This window comes from Colobus angolensis, unplaced genomic scaffold (genome assembly GCF_000951035.1).
Source record: "Colobus angolensis palliatus isolate OR3802 unplaced genomic scaffold, Cang.pa_1.0 Scaffold21, whole genome shotgun sequence".
Taxonomy (NCBI): Eukaryota; Metazoa; Chordata; class Mammalia; order Primates; family Cercopithecidae; genus Colobus; species Colobus angolensis.
This window is the reverse complement of record NW_012115266.1, coordinates 5,463,013-5,477,425: the sequence shown is the minus strand read 5'-3', so window position 1 is coordinate 5,477,425 and position 14,413 is coordinate 5,463,013. Positions and strand designations below refer to the sequence as shown.

The 14,413-nt window shown below is 50.7% G+C and overlaps 1 protein-coding gene across 2 annotated transcripts in view; it reads right to left on the bottom strand.

Annotated features, from left to right (window-relative positions):
• NRXN2 (neurexin 2) overlaps positions 1–7,918 on the bottom strand; it is a 96,416-nt gene extending 88,498 nt beyond the window's left edge. Inside the window, exons 1-3 of one of the 2 annotated variants that reach the window (XM_011942569.1) lie at positions 7,903–7,918; positions 3,072–3,101; positions 351–419 (exon numbers count right to left, since the gene is read on the bottom strand). In XM_011942569.1, coding sequence (XP_011797959.1) covers positions 351–419; positions 3,072–3,101; positions 7,903–7,909 — 106 coding nt within the window. In that variant the 5' untranslated portion in view covers positions 7,910–7,918. Of the gene's footprint in view, positions 1–350; positions 420–2,327; positions 2,343–3,071; positions 3,102–7,902 lie in introns of those variants that run through there. The other variant, XM_011942570.1, reaches the window with a different exon arrangement.
• Between the last annotated feature and the right edge of the window lie 6,495 nt (positions 7,919–14,413).

Below are 14,413 nucleotides of genomic sequence, written 5' to 3'. Positions count from 1 at the left end.
TTTGATGGTTAAATTGGGGTTGCCCTGCTGCCTGGTTGCCTTACCAAAGAAATAGACACTTCCTAGGGATCAGCCTAAACAACTGCCACAAAAAAATGATACCTGTGTTCTAGAAAGAGGTCATCAGAACAACTGAGCTTTGCGAAAGAAATGGAGGTGTGCGGCCCTTCACACCAGGGCAGCTAATGGGGCCTTTGGAATGGCACTCAGGGAGCAGGCCCATCAGTTCCCACAGGCCTCAGAGAGGACAAGGGGATGTGCCTGCATTGACTTGGCTTCCCCCCAGGAAGCACAGTTAGCCTGCAGCAGGATGAGGGCTGGGCTCTCTGGGGACCATGGGGATCACTGACCTTTTGTTGGCTGGTGCACATCGCCGGCTCCTCCTCTCCCGGCCCCCCCCTCGGAGAACAGTAAGGACCCTACTGGAGAAGCAGAATTGGGGAGTCAGGCACAGGGGCTACCGAGCCAGTCCCTTCCCAGCCTTGAGGGGATGAAGGGCCCTCTCCAGGGTGGAGGTGCTGCTTGCAGGGACAGGGGAGAAGAGGCTTTTCTGGGGACTCCCTTGCCTTCAAGACCTCTAAGGAAGGAGCTGCTTGACAAACCAAGGACGACCAGCCCCACAGACCCCATCAGACTCATGATCACCGACTTCCACTCTTTGCCTGGGGTGGGGAGACTGGGCAGAGGAACAGAGGCCTCACCATGAGTGCAGGATCCCTCCTTCCCCACAGCAGGCAAACAGGCCAGCCCTCAGCACTCAGAACTGGAGGCCCCCAGTGCCCCCTTCCAACTGCCCGCTCATTCTCCTAGCCTCCTTCATGAGGCACATTCTCCCCACCACTCTGCACCTTTGCTCACACCCTTTATGCTGGGTCAAGCTCACACTTCCCAACTCGTTCAAAAGCCTGACACAGGCACCCCTCTCATCCAGAAACTTCTCCAGATTTACACCCCAAGCTCCTCTTCTGTTCTTTCCTATCCTTGAGGCTCTCACTATACTTTGAGGCCATTCACACCTGCTTTATTCACCACAGTGAGTGCTCAGAAGCTCACCCTTGTCCAGTTATTTGCCAGTTAGACCCCAGAGCTTCCCAGAGATTTCCAGGGGCTTCCTGTAATTCCTGTCTGTTTTTCATCCCACCATCGTGCCTACAAAATGGCTGTGCATGTCAAAGGAGATCCTGCCTGGAGCTCAGCCTGGATGTGGGCAAGTCCTTTCTCAGGAGTTATTTCTCACTCCCCACCACCCCCTTCATCAGCAGCACCTGGGTCTCAGTCCAAAGGCCCTGGTGGGCACATGTTACCATGTCTGGGTTCCAGGCCGGCTTGAACTCTTCACCCCACCTCTCCCCCCGCCAGTGAACCTGTATACTCAGCACCTGGCTTCTAGGTACCCAGCCCTACTTCTAGATCCACAGGATAGCTTCAGGATGAGAAAACTCAGTGATGAAGGGGAAAAGTCCCTATATGGGCTCTTACTCCAACACCAGTTGCAAATCCCCAAACTTGAACTAGAATAATACTTGAGCTGTGGAACTTTCCAGGGGGGCTTTCTGAGATCCTTTGGGAGGGCCTTCCCTTATGACAAAGGGGAGCCACAGCCAGCACCCATAGAACCAGGCACTGAGAGGCAAGAAGGATGTGAGTGAACCAACCAGGGCACCTACTCCAGACTCTCCATTTGGGACTTCCTCTTTCCCCACACTTCTTGCCATAATTTCACATCCCTGCAAGACTCCAAGGCCTCTACCTCCCCAGACCTAAATCCAACCCAGATTTCATATCTATACGAGTTTCTCCCTGTAGCCCAATCTTGGTCCTGCCTATAGGCTAAGGACCCCACTGTGTTCCTCTGTAAGATGACCCCCCAACAGAGGGCTGAACTGGGCAGGTCCAACAGTGCCAAAGGGTCTGGAAGGCCAAAACCCTGAGCTCAGAGAGAATCAGTGACAGCAGAGGGCTGGAGTAGGCCAGAGCTGGAGGAGCTCAGACAGGACTCCAGGTTTACTTAACACGAGGGCTCTCAAAGATGGTAGGCACTTAGTCAAAGGAGTGCTAAAATTAAATGCCTAGTCCCAACCATACCACCAATTAGGGCTGTGGAATCACTAACGAGTCATTGCATCTCTCTGGTCCTCAATGTCGTCATCTGTTAAATAGGGTTAAGAGATGTTCAATGTAATCCCAGCACTTTGGGAGGCCGAGACGGGCGGATCACGAGGTCAGGAGATCGAGACCATCCTGGCTAACATGGTGAAACCCCGTCTCTACTAAAAATACAAAAAAATTAGCCCGGCATAGTGGTGGGCACCTGTAGTCCCAGCTACTTGGGAGGCTAAGGCAGAAGAATGGCGTGAACCCAGGAGGCAGAGCTTGCAGTGAGCTGAGATGGCACCACTACACTCCAGCCTGGGTGACGGAGCGAGACTCCGTCTCAAAAAAAAAGAGAGACGTTCAAAAGACACAAGGGTGAAGGCGTGTGGGTGGGCAGGGGGTTGGGAGTGCACACTGTGGAAAGGCAGAGACCCTACAACTCTACTCCCATTCCCTTCTAGTCATGGATGGGGGCCTCCCACAGTAGCAGGGTGAGGCTGATGAGACTGCCTAAGACCCTCTTTCTCCAGCCCATGCTTTTCTCTTGTTACTTAGGTCCATAGAAAAGAAAGAATGATTAGAATGAGTGGAAGGAAATCAAACACCACCATGAGAAAGAAAAAAAGCAAGATACACTACCAGGAAAACGCAAAAAAATGGTGACTGGAGACAACGGCAGGAGTTCAAACATCTCTTGATGTCAGAAACCAAGGTGAGATGTGGGTGGATGGAGTGCTTCAGGGTGGGCAAGGGAGAGGGGAGCACACAGACAAGGGCAGGCCCCCACCCCCACCCCAGCACCCCCCAAATAAAATTAAGAAATGGCAAAGGAAGCGGGTAGGAAAGGAAGGAAGGTGTCAGGACAGGTGGAAGAGGGGAAGGGGACAGGGGAGGGACAGGGAGAAGAACAGAAAATCCAGGCGCAGGTTGGGGGCAATCCAATCCAATCCAAACCAAACCAAAACTTCAAACCATACCTTCGCTGTTTAACGTCAGGTGAGCCGGACCTTGGAAAGGGGAAGGAGAGAAAGAAAGAAAGAAAAAAAAAGAAGAAAAAAGAAAGAAAAGGGGAAAGAAACAAAGAAAACACAAGTCATCAAAATCAGCCAGAGAGAAGGGAGAAAAAAGCTTTTGCTGCCACAATTTAAAAACCCTTTTTAACTTGTGACAGACATCGGGGGGGAGCCCCAGCCCAGGAGCTGAGGAGAGGGGCCCGATGCCGAAACAGCAGGTGGAGGGCACAACAGGGGAAGAGAGAAAGAGAGATTAGGGGCTTCAGAGAGGGTGAGAAGGGTACAGGCAGAACCGGAGGAAGGAGGGGGCGGGGAGTCGCTGCAGGGGGGAGAGGAGATTTTGGTTTCTTTTTTTCTTCTTGCCGAAAAAAAAAAAAGGAAAAGGAGGAGAAGCATTAGGCTGGGAGGGTTGCTTTTTCCTTTTTCTTTTTTTCTTTTTTTTTTTCTTCCGGGAGGCGGAGAGAAAAAAAAATGGTCAACGAGAAAAACGATTCAGATGGAGGAGAAAATAAAACACGACACAAAAATCAAAGCCACCTGGAGAGAGAGAGAGTGTCCTGTTAGCATGGGATTAAGCGGGCAAGGGGGCCTCCAACCCCCCAACACCCCTAATCCCAGTTACCACTAGGATGCTGACAGAAAAGGGGGAAAGATGGGGGGTATAAAGAACCCGGGCCTAAAAGGATCCTCCACTAAAGCGGGGTTTGGAAGGGCATCTGTTGGGTTCTAATCCTCCCAGGTACCCTTCCCAATAACCTCTGTAGGGATAGTAGGGACCCTGCACACCTGGGTTCTAAGAGGAAACTGGGGTTCAAGAGGACAAAATTAGAGAGGAAGCAGGTAAGAGAAGGTAGAATCTACGGAGACACTGAGAGACTGGGCTCAGCGCTCTCAGACAGCAATGTCCAAAGAGGACAGCCAAGCCCTATGGGAGGAGGCCCAGCTCTCTGAAAGGTCCAAGTACACCATTCATAAATTACAGACCCCCTTTCTCTGGCCAGGACCTCTCTCAAATGACCCAAAAGCTGGATTTTGAAAATAGAAAATGGACTGACAGGAAGATCAGCTAGGATTTCCACCCAGAATTACACTGGCCCCTTGAGACAGCCTTGTCAGCCCTAACCCAAAGTATCCCTCCCCAGCCTTAGTGGGAAGGAATCTGGCCCACTGGATCAGTACCCTTGTCCCCAACGGGCACCAGCCAAGGAACGCTCTCTTCTAGAGAGGCTGGCAGCACCAGGCCCCACAGCTGGTCTGAGACCCCAGGGCTCCCTGAGATGTCCAGCCAGCTCCACCAAACCTCAGAGCCCCCCCAGCCCCACTCACTCCCCTGTGGTGTCTGGCCAAGAGGGTAGGAAAGGGAACAGCCCTGCAGTGCCGCTGTCACCCTTGGAAACCAGTCCCACTGCTGTGGCAATGAGATGTTAACCCTAGGGATAGAAAGCTGGGGCCAGGATGGAAGTAGCAAGGTTAAAGAGTTACAAGTATTTCTGAGACGGGGGCCAGGATGCCTGGGTTCCAAGAGGAAAGGCAGTGAGGAGGCCAGGAAGGACGTGGCCAGATGGTTCACATTTCCCTCTTTGCCCCATCTCTCTAGGGTGGCATTGGTTTCTCCCCACGACTGAGTCTGAGGCCACTTGGAGGAGGAGGCCACAGCCGCTGAGGGCAGCCTTAGGACTGAACAGCTCTTGGGAGGACGTAGGTTTTTATCCATGACACAAGTAAGGACCCAGGCATTTGAACCAAGTCTCCTCATTCCTTACTCTGAATACCCTCCTACTCTGCCACCAACCCTTTCCCCAAGAACTACCAGCATCTCCGTCCAAACCCCCTAAACCCAGGACCCAGACCCAGAGCCCTCAACCCACATCCAACATTCCCTGTCAGAAGCAGCCTTGCTCTCAGGCTCCCACTCTTGAGAATCCAGGCCTCTGCCCACCCCCAGCCCAGGAGCCAGGTGCCCTGTGAACCCACCCTCTGTCTCCCACAGGCCTGACTGCTACTGGGGGAAGCCACATCTCCCTCTCCCAGACCCTTCCACTGCCCAGCTCCTCGCCAGCCTCATTAGCATTCGGCAGTCTCCCTCTGTCACCACGGCAACCAGCTGCTCAGCTCCCTCAGGCGTGACAGCACCAGCCATCTTGGTGAAGGGGAGGCTGGTTCCCTTCCTGTCTACCCCTGGCTCAGCCCCAGCTGGCCCCAGGGTTTTCTCCCTAAAGTCTGTCTCCCCGCTAATCTGAAATCTCTGCTCCCTCCTCCTGGCCCCCAGCCCTACTGGGGTATTCACTTCCCCACATCCACCTGTGACATCAGCCCCTCCTCCCACCACTGGAGAAGAGACTGGCAGTGATGGATGGCATTGCCAAGGGTCCCTTCCTAGGGCACTTTATCTGGCTACTTCTGGTTCTCTTTGCCCTGCCACAAGAGGCTGGGAGGAAAAAGGAGGTGCTCGGCAGGGGCTGCAAAGCAGGATCTTGGGGTTCCTGGAGAAAGCTAGGCCTCGGGCACAGTGTCAAGTGGGAAGAGGGCGAAGGTACAGAGGACTCCTTAGAGATATAAGGAGAGCTGCAGAGTCTGGAGCACAGTGCCACAGAGGAAGCCCCCAGCCTACCCACGTGGAACCACCACCTGCTAAACCCACCTCCCCACCTTCAGTCTCATCCCCTAACTCTCCTACTGAAACCCCAGAGAGGACCACCATTGAAAGAAAGATGGTGATAGGTGACAAGGTTAAGAGACACAAAAGCAGGCACAAAGACATGTCACAGAGTGACATAGAGATGCATCAGACTCCTAGGTGTGTATACACACACACACACACACACACACACACACAGCCTCCAATACACAGCCTTGCACAGCCACTGACATGCAGGCACCCACAGTGCCACATCTAAACCAGCAGACCACCACACCACCCAAAGAAACAGTGAGGTGGCATCCACACAGGCCTCTTTCCCCATGGGTCCCCAAAGCCCAGCTTCCCGTCTTGTCCCTGTCTATCAGCCCCTTTCCTCTCCCCTACTCCCGCCAGACTCCTTCTTCCCAAGTACCCCCCTGCCTTTCTTCCTTTGGCCAAGTTGTTCCCCGTTCCTGCCCCTCCCTACAGCTTGAGGCTTGAGTCTTTCTCTTCCCACCCCTTCACTTGCCCCCTCTCCTTCCTCCATCTCTCTGCTCCTTCCTTTTTTCTCTCCTCCACCATTTTTTCCCTTTCTCTCTTCCTCCCTCCATCTCTCCCTTTGTTCCGGAGGAGACATGACATCAAGAGCAAGTAAAAGTCACATCAGCACTAAATCTTATCTCCAGCCCTCAGAAGGCTGCGTCCACCCAGACACGCAGACTCTCTCTCTGACACACACACAGAGGTAAACACTGACACACGGAGATGCAAACACAGATGCAGACACACAAAGATGCTGATGCTCTACACAGGCATACAGAAATGTGGGCCACACCACATATGCATCGATGGAGGCGCAGAGCACACCCACGCACTCAGACACAAAATCATGTTACATGTACACAGCATATATCCTCAGGCGTGCACAGAGACACAGAGACCAGCAGAGCTGTATAAATGTATGTGTATGCAGACATACATACATACACACACACACACACACATCTGCCAGCTGGGCCCAGGGGACCTAAGGACCCCAAGGAGAAGAGATTTCCAAGAGAGACAAGTCAGACCATGGACATCACAAGGAAAAATGGGTTCCAGCCCCACACTCAGGCAAAGAGCCCTTTGCTGCCTTTCTTTCCCATGACTACTGCATCCTTGGCACTTTCCTCTGCTCCTCCCCAGGGACACGCTTGCCCTCCCACTCCTCCTTCCCAGGAGAAGGGATTAGGATGCCACCTCATGCCTGCTCTGCAGCCTTCTTCATGGTGGCTATGTGAGCTCATCTTCAACACAGCCTTCAAGCCAAGACTACCTTCTTCCCGCTCTCAGTCCACCCCAGAGAAGGAAAAGAAACACAGGGAAAGCCAAACTGGTAGAGAAAGAGTCAGAGAATGACAGAAACCCAGAGAGAGCCTGGGGAAGGAGAGACACATAGTCCAGGGACAGAGTCATAAAGAAAAGGAGGTAAAGACGGAAACTGGACAGGGAGAAGAGGCCAACAAAACAGGAGCTAGAGAAAGAACAGAGAGATCTCAGAGAGAGGCAGAAGCCCTACCCTTGCCCTCTGACCTGGATGAAGGAAGAAGCAGACCACTCCTACCTAGCAACCTGTGGGGCAGCAGCTAGGGGCCTGCTGCAAGTGGCAAGTGCTGGTCACAGTGGGACAGAGAAGCTGCCCCACCTATACACCCCTGACCCCCTACTCTGCCAGTGCACTCCACCACCCTCCAGTCCCCTGAGCCCTGCACAATGGCACCAGACTCCAGGGCAGATATCCCCCAAGCACAGGTTTCTGGGGCAACAGCCCACCCCAGCCTGCCCCAGCATCTGGCAAAATTGCCTTTCTAAGTTTCTTAACTTGGGCTGGGCTAAACGTTGTCTACCTAATTATTTCTGGGCACTTCGGAATCCTGTCAGCCCCGTCCCTCCACCCCCACCGCTCATCTCTTCCCTAAGAAGAAAGGCCAGTCAGCAGCTCCCCTGAAACCCATGAAGAGGGGATGCAAGAGAGTGGGGCAAGGCAGCCAAGGGAGGACCCCAGCCATCCTTCTCCAGAGAGGCCCTAAACATGGCAGGAAAGGGAGTCCTTGGGTAGCCAACGACAGCCCGTCATGTAGGATCCCCATAGCAACAGATCCACTACCCCAGCGACCAGGAGGCTTCACTCACCTTCCATGGGGTGCTCCTCTGCAGCCAGCGAGGTTTGGAGAAGGGGGAGGCAGAGAGAGAAGAAAAAGGAGGGCTGTTAGCAAAGGTACCACAGACAGGGGCTCCAAGGGGAGAGAGGAGTCCAAGCCCACCCAGACCCTGACATGAGTCTCCCAACGTGGAAGGCCCAAATCCCAAGAAACAGCTATGTTGGGGATGAGGCAGAGACAGAGCTACTCCCTGAGTCAGAACCTCACACACAGTCAGCCAGTACCCATCAGACCCAAGCCTTAAGTTACATTTCAGGAAACTGAGGCCCAGGACAGGGAAGTAACCACTCAAAGTCACACAGAGAATCTGAGGCAGGGCCAAGAGTGGCAGTCAGGCTTCCCAGTTTCCCCAGACAGGCTCCTCCCCTGCATTCCATTGCATCTCAGAGACATGGGGACACACTCACACCACTAATTGTCTCCCAGGGTTTACTAGAGACACACTCATGCTCATTGACACACTGACACACATAGGCACTTAGCAATCCAGTGACACACACCATCTCACACAATTCACATATAAAGCCTCTGTACACAGGACTCAACCACCTACAGCCCCTGACCCTCCCGGGGGGGTAAAAAGACATCAGGACACAGAGTGAGCAAACATGATTCTGCCACACAGCACTGTGTGACTTTCATCCTATTCACTTAACCTCTCTGAGTCCCTACTGCCTCTTCTGCAAAAATGAGAGGGGTGGACTAGATAGTTTCTGAGGCCTCTTCTGACTCTGATTCTGATTCTAGGACAAATGTCTTCTTAACATCTGGATAAGGCCAAGGCTCCCCAGGCTGGATGGCCATGCCAGTGGGGGAAGAGAGTCCAAATTCAGTAGGCCACACTGGGCCCAGAGCTAGACCACACCACATTCTTTGGACAGGCAGACCTCACCTATTAGGGCCCTGCCTGGGCCTGGCCTTGAAACTCACCAAATGGGTCAAGGGAGAAGATGGAACAAAGAGAAGATGGAGACAATTCCTTCAACTAAGCTGTAACTCCTCAAGCAGGCTGGGCTCTGATCTGCTTTGTAAGAGGATGGAGGTGCTCCCAGCTCCAAACATTTGCCATGTGCCCACCTCCTGGGAGCCTTTAGATGAAGCAATAGGCAGGAAGGGACAAACAGCACAATCTACAAACACACAAATCCAGTGGGGAAACACATACTTGCATGTGCAGGCCCCAGGATATACACTTGTGTACACACAACTATCCAGTACACACTCACGCATGCACACACTATCTCCTCCTACCTCCAACCCCATTTGGTGATATCTGTTCATTCACTCACAGAGAGGTAGCTATACTCTGAAAACAAACAGTCATTTGTCATACCTTATACCACTCCCATAATCCACGCACATACACAGGCTGAATGCAAGCACCAATACCTGCACAGTAATCCACTACATAACACTAGACACACACACCACCACCCCACAGTGACTCCAGTGGCTAAAGACACACAGCCAGCAATGAACACAGCTCTTTTTCTATCTTCCATTTCCTAAACCTACACACACAGTCTTTCCATGTCAATATGTGTTACAAACACACTCCTCTACAACACAGAGCTGCTTCTACCGGACAGCTGCATCACCTAAAAGCTATGTATCCAGTAGTTTTCTTTCTTTCTTTTTTTTTTTTTTTTTTTTTTTTTTTTTTTTTTTTGAGATGGAGTTCTGCTCTTGTTGCCCAGACTGGAGTGCAATGGCGCGATCTTGGCTCACCACAACCTCCGCCTCCCGGGTTCAAGTGATTCTCCTGCCTCAGCTTCCGGCATGCGCCACCACACCTAGCTAATTTTTGTATTTTCAGTAGAGACAGGATTTCTCCATGTTGGTTAGGCTAGTCTCAAACTCCTGACCTCAGGTGATCGGCCCGCCTCGGCCTCCCAAAGTGCTGGGATTACAGGTGTGAGCCACAGTGCCCAGTAATAGTGGCATGATCTCGGCTCACTGCAAGCTCCGCCTCCCGGGTTCACGCCATTCTCCTGTCTCAGCCTCCCGAGTAGCTGGGACTACAGGCGCCTGCCAACGCGCCCGGCTAATTTTTTGTATTTTTAGCAGAGATGGGGTTTCACCGTCTTAGCCAGGATGGTCTCGATCTCCTGACCTTGTGATCCGCCCACCTCAGCCTCCCAAAGTGCTGGGATTACAGGCGTGAGCCACTGCGCCCAGCCAATAGTTTTCTTAAGTAAACTGAATCACATTACATTTATGGGGGGAGCTGGCTAATAAAGGGGCCCTCAGGAAAACCTTTGGCTCTCATGAAGACTGTTGTGCCAGGATTTCTTTGGTCCTAGTATGCTAAGACCCTGGTCAGTCAGCACAATTGTCTCACCAGCACCTGTGCAAATAAGGAGGCGTAGTGATTTCTAGATAATCCAACATGGCAGGTATTTCAAAACGTATTTCCACATGCCAGAAATGTACGTCATGCTATGCTCAAGAAGTTGAAACAACCAGGCTTGGTTTGTTTCTGGCTTTGGAGAGACAGCACCTAGAAACTCACATATCTCTCTTCCTCTGCTGCCCTTTGCTTTCTGCTGATTCACCTATGCCCCTCCCCTGCCACCTCAGGTCGCCTTCAGGCTTGGCCCCTGCCCTCCACATTCCTCTTACTTCTCCTCGCTGTCCTCAGTGTTGGCTCACTTTTGTGCTCAGAGACTCCCAAACCTGCACGGGTAGTCCCGGCCTCCTCCCTGAGTGCCAGTCCTGTATCACTATGTGTCCGCCCAGCAATGTAATTGCTCGGCCAACTCTCTGACATCTAAACTCCACCACTGAAGTCATTCTCGACACCTCCACTCCCACAGTCAAGTGCTTAGCAAAGCCCCTGCTTTCAACCAGTGCCGCCTGAGCTCCCACTACATGCCCCACACTGCCCTCACAGGATCCAGAGATGCCATTAGTCAGCCATGTGCTGGGCACCGTACTGACTCTCACATGCAATGTCACACATCAGCCTCACTGCAACACTGAGCTCAGTGTTATCTATCTCCTTGGTGCACAGAAGAATACACACCCAGGAGCGCAGAATCACCTTTGCCCTTCTCCACTGCAATCCTAGGTCATCACAGCCTCTGGCCGCACCCCTTGTGCCTGGTTTCCTGCAATAGCCTCCTCTTGGTCAGTCTCCCTACCCATCCCCAGCCTGAGCCTTTTGGCACAGGTAACAGATGTGCCTTACTAAATACTGCTGTGATGAGAACTTTTCAGTGTTTCTGATACAAACCTCTCTCCCGTGCTCTTGACCTATGTACCCATCTGCCTTTAGAGCCGCTGTCTCTGAGTGTCTCATAGGCTTCTCACACTCAATATGTCTAAGGTGGGCCTCATAACCCTCTTCTCACCCCAGCAAATTCCCTGATCAAGTTAGGCACCCAGAAAGCACTTGCTCCTTTTGTCAGGCCAATCACCGGATTCTATTGGTCCCACCTTCTAAAACCCTAAAAACAAAACTAAAGTCCTAGAAATCGTTATCATCCCTCCATTTCCACCGGCACTGCCCAGGCCCAGCCTTGGTAAGGCCAGGCCCTGATCAGTCCCTCTCCTTGGAACATTAATAAGCCTAGGAGATGACGCCCTCTACAGCCACTCTTTTCACCCTGAAATTCATACACCACAGCATAACAAAGTGGTCCACTCCCACCATGTTACCACTCTGCTGAAAACTCTTCAAAGCTTCTCAGTGCCTGTAGGTTAAAGTCGAATCTTCTCAGAAAATCCCACCCGAAATTTGACTGTGCCTTCCTCTAACCTCTTTTCCTGCGACAATCCAGGCTGCAATCACCCCAGCCTCTTCCTGTTTCTATAATATGCTATGTTTCTGCACATAATATTCCTTGTGCTTGAAATACTCTTCACCTACAGCTGGCTAAGAAAAGCTACTCTTTCTTTAAGACCCAAGTCAAGGGCTAGCTACAGTGGTTCATGCCTATAATCCCAGCACTTTGGGAAGCCACGGTGGGAGGATCACTTGAGCCCAGGAGTTTGAGACCAGCATGGGCAACATAGGGAGACCCGTCTCTACAAACAGATGCAAAACTTAGCCGGATGTAATGGCTCGTGTCTGTACTCCCAGCTACTTGGGAGACTGAGGTGGGAGAATCACTTGAGCCTGGGTGGTCGAGGCTGCAGTGAGCCATAATGACACCACTGCACTCCAGTCTGGATGACAGAGAAAATCTTGCCTAAAAAAAATAAATAAATAAATTATCCAGACAGGGTGGTGTGCGCCTGTAGTCCCAGCTACTCAGGAGGTTGAAATAGAGGATCATTTGAGCACAGGGGTTTGAGGTCACAGTGAGCTATGATCATACCACTGCACTTCAGCCTGGGTCTCTAAAAAAAAAAAAAAAGAAAAAGCAAAAAGATCCAGGTCAATATACATTTGTCTCTGTTCTAAACAAAGGAGAGCTAGCCTTCCTCTTTTGTGCCAACTCTAGAAATGTACATTCTATTATTAATTATCTTATTGAATCTCTATTGCAACTGTATTAACATGTCTGTTTCCTGACTTGACTGTGAAATATCCAGAAGTGAGGACAATGCCTCATTCATCTCTCTATATCCAGCTGCTTACATGGCTCCTGGCTCAGAAAAAAGGCATTCTCACATTTGTTGAGTGAATCATAAAATAACACTTTGCATATACTGAGCACTTAGGGTGTGCCTGGCTCTTTACGCCCATTGTTCCTTTACCCACCACTGCTACATTGTGAATGGATACTACTATCACTTCCTTTTAGAGCTGAAGAAACCAAGACTCAGAAAGTAGGAGTAACTTGGCTAAGGTCACACTGCTAGTTGGTGACAGTCAAAATTTGAACCCAAATCTGCCTGTCTGAAAACCTCCAGTGGGCTACGTGCTTAGCCTGGAAGTCAAGACTTCTAGAAACTGATTCTAATCTAAGGTTCTGATTTTATCTACCATAAAACACAACCAACTTTGTCTCTTCACCACGCCCTGACCCATTCAATTCACATCCCCTATATTCCTCATGTAGGCTACTCTCCTGGTGGGAAAGCCCTGCCCTTTCCTTTCCACCACTATAATTCACACTCAGTCATCCTTCTTCAAGGTCTGGCCAAGTCCCACCACCTCCTTGAAGCCTTCCCTGACCACTAAAGCTAATAACCATAGTACCATTTGTTGATCATTCAGAATAGTGCCTGGATTGTAAAGGATTTTCGTATATTAATTCACTTAGTTCTTACAACGTTATTACCTCTGTCTTACAGAGTAGGACGTTGAAGAACAATGTGGATAAGTTAACTGCCCAAGTTCACACGGCTAACAAGTAGCAAAGCTAGGTTCAAACCATGGCAGCCTATGCACTTACCCATTTTGCCATCTTTACATAGAGGCATCTAGCTTGTCTCTGGGTTCTGAGAGTAGCTGCTGTCTATACCACCCTCTAGAGAAGCCTGTCCCATTCTATCTGAAGCCACTTCTACCCACAGAAACTGTCAGGACCACAGGTACTGGATGTTAGAGCTGACAGAATAACCCAACATAGGTGACTTCATCTGGTTAACTTTCAGACACAAGACTTCATTCCCCCAGCAGAATACAGAGATGGTGTCATAGATGGTATGTCTTGCCTAACATGAACTCAGGATTCCAGCAGATTGGTGATCAAGGACAGTGATGAAGACCAGAACAAAAGGGAAAAGAAAAGGCTCTAAACAACCAAAACATACATCTAACACCTGGGCGATTAAGAATTGTTATTTTCTGGCTACTCTACACACACTGCCTAGAAGGTAGCCTTGCTCTATAGAAGGAGTCATGGAGCTGTAAAGCTGCATCCTTAATAAAGCTACTTCTACAAAAACGAAAAAAAAGAACTGTTATTTTCTCATAGGGCCTCTCAGGCCCTAGCCAGAGTCCACCTACTGTTAGTGACACACAATTCTAACAGCAATTCCTAGCTTAGGAATGCTGATTTCCACATTCACACACACACCACACACACACACACACACACACACACACACACACACAGAGGTGTCAGTTGCTACCTGACAACTCCTCCTAAGAGTAGAGATGGAAAAACTAGAAAAAGCTAATATAAGAATTCAGAAATACAGCAGTCAGGCATCATCTCAGGCAGGGACAAACCTCAGTGAAGGAACCACTGCATAACAGTTTGATGTAATACCTGAGGGGAATCACGACCACCCTGAGTCATCTGAAAAAAGTTAAATCACATTCCAGCTATTATGCTTAGGGAGGCAGAGAGGTGTGTAACACATTGTGAAGAGATTTCCATCTGAAATGTGTTAAATGTGGCTTAGCTGTGTGTTTTAATAGGATAATGCCCTGCTCTATGGGATGGGTTCCTCTCCAAGGGCTTGGAAAACTGAGATTTTCCTGATCTATCTCCATCGTCCTTTCTCTGTGCTGGGACAGCTGACCGATAAACACAGGAACACCCTCAGCACACACTGGCTTAAGGAAGAAGCTGTGGCCCAAG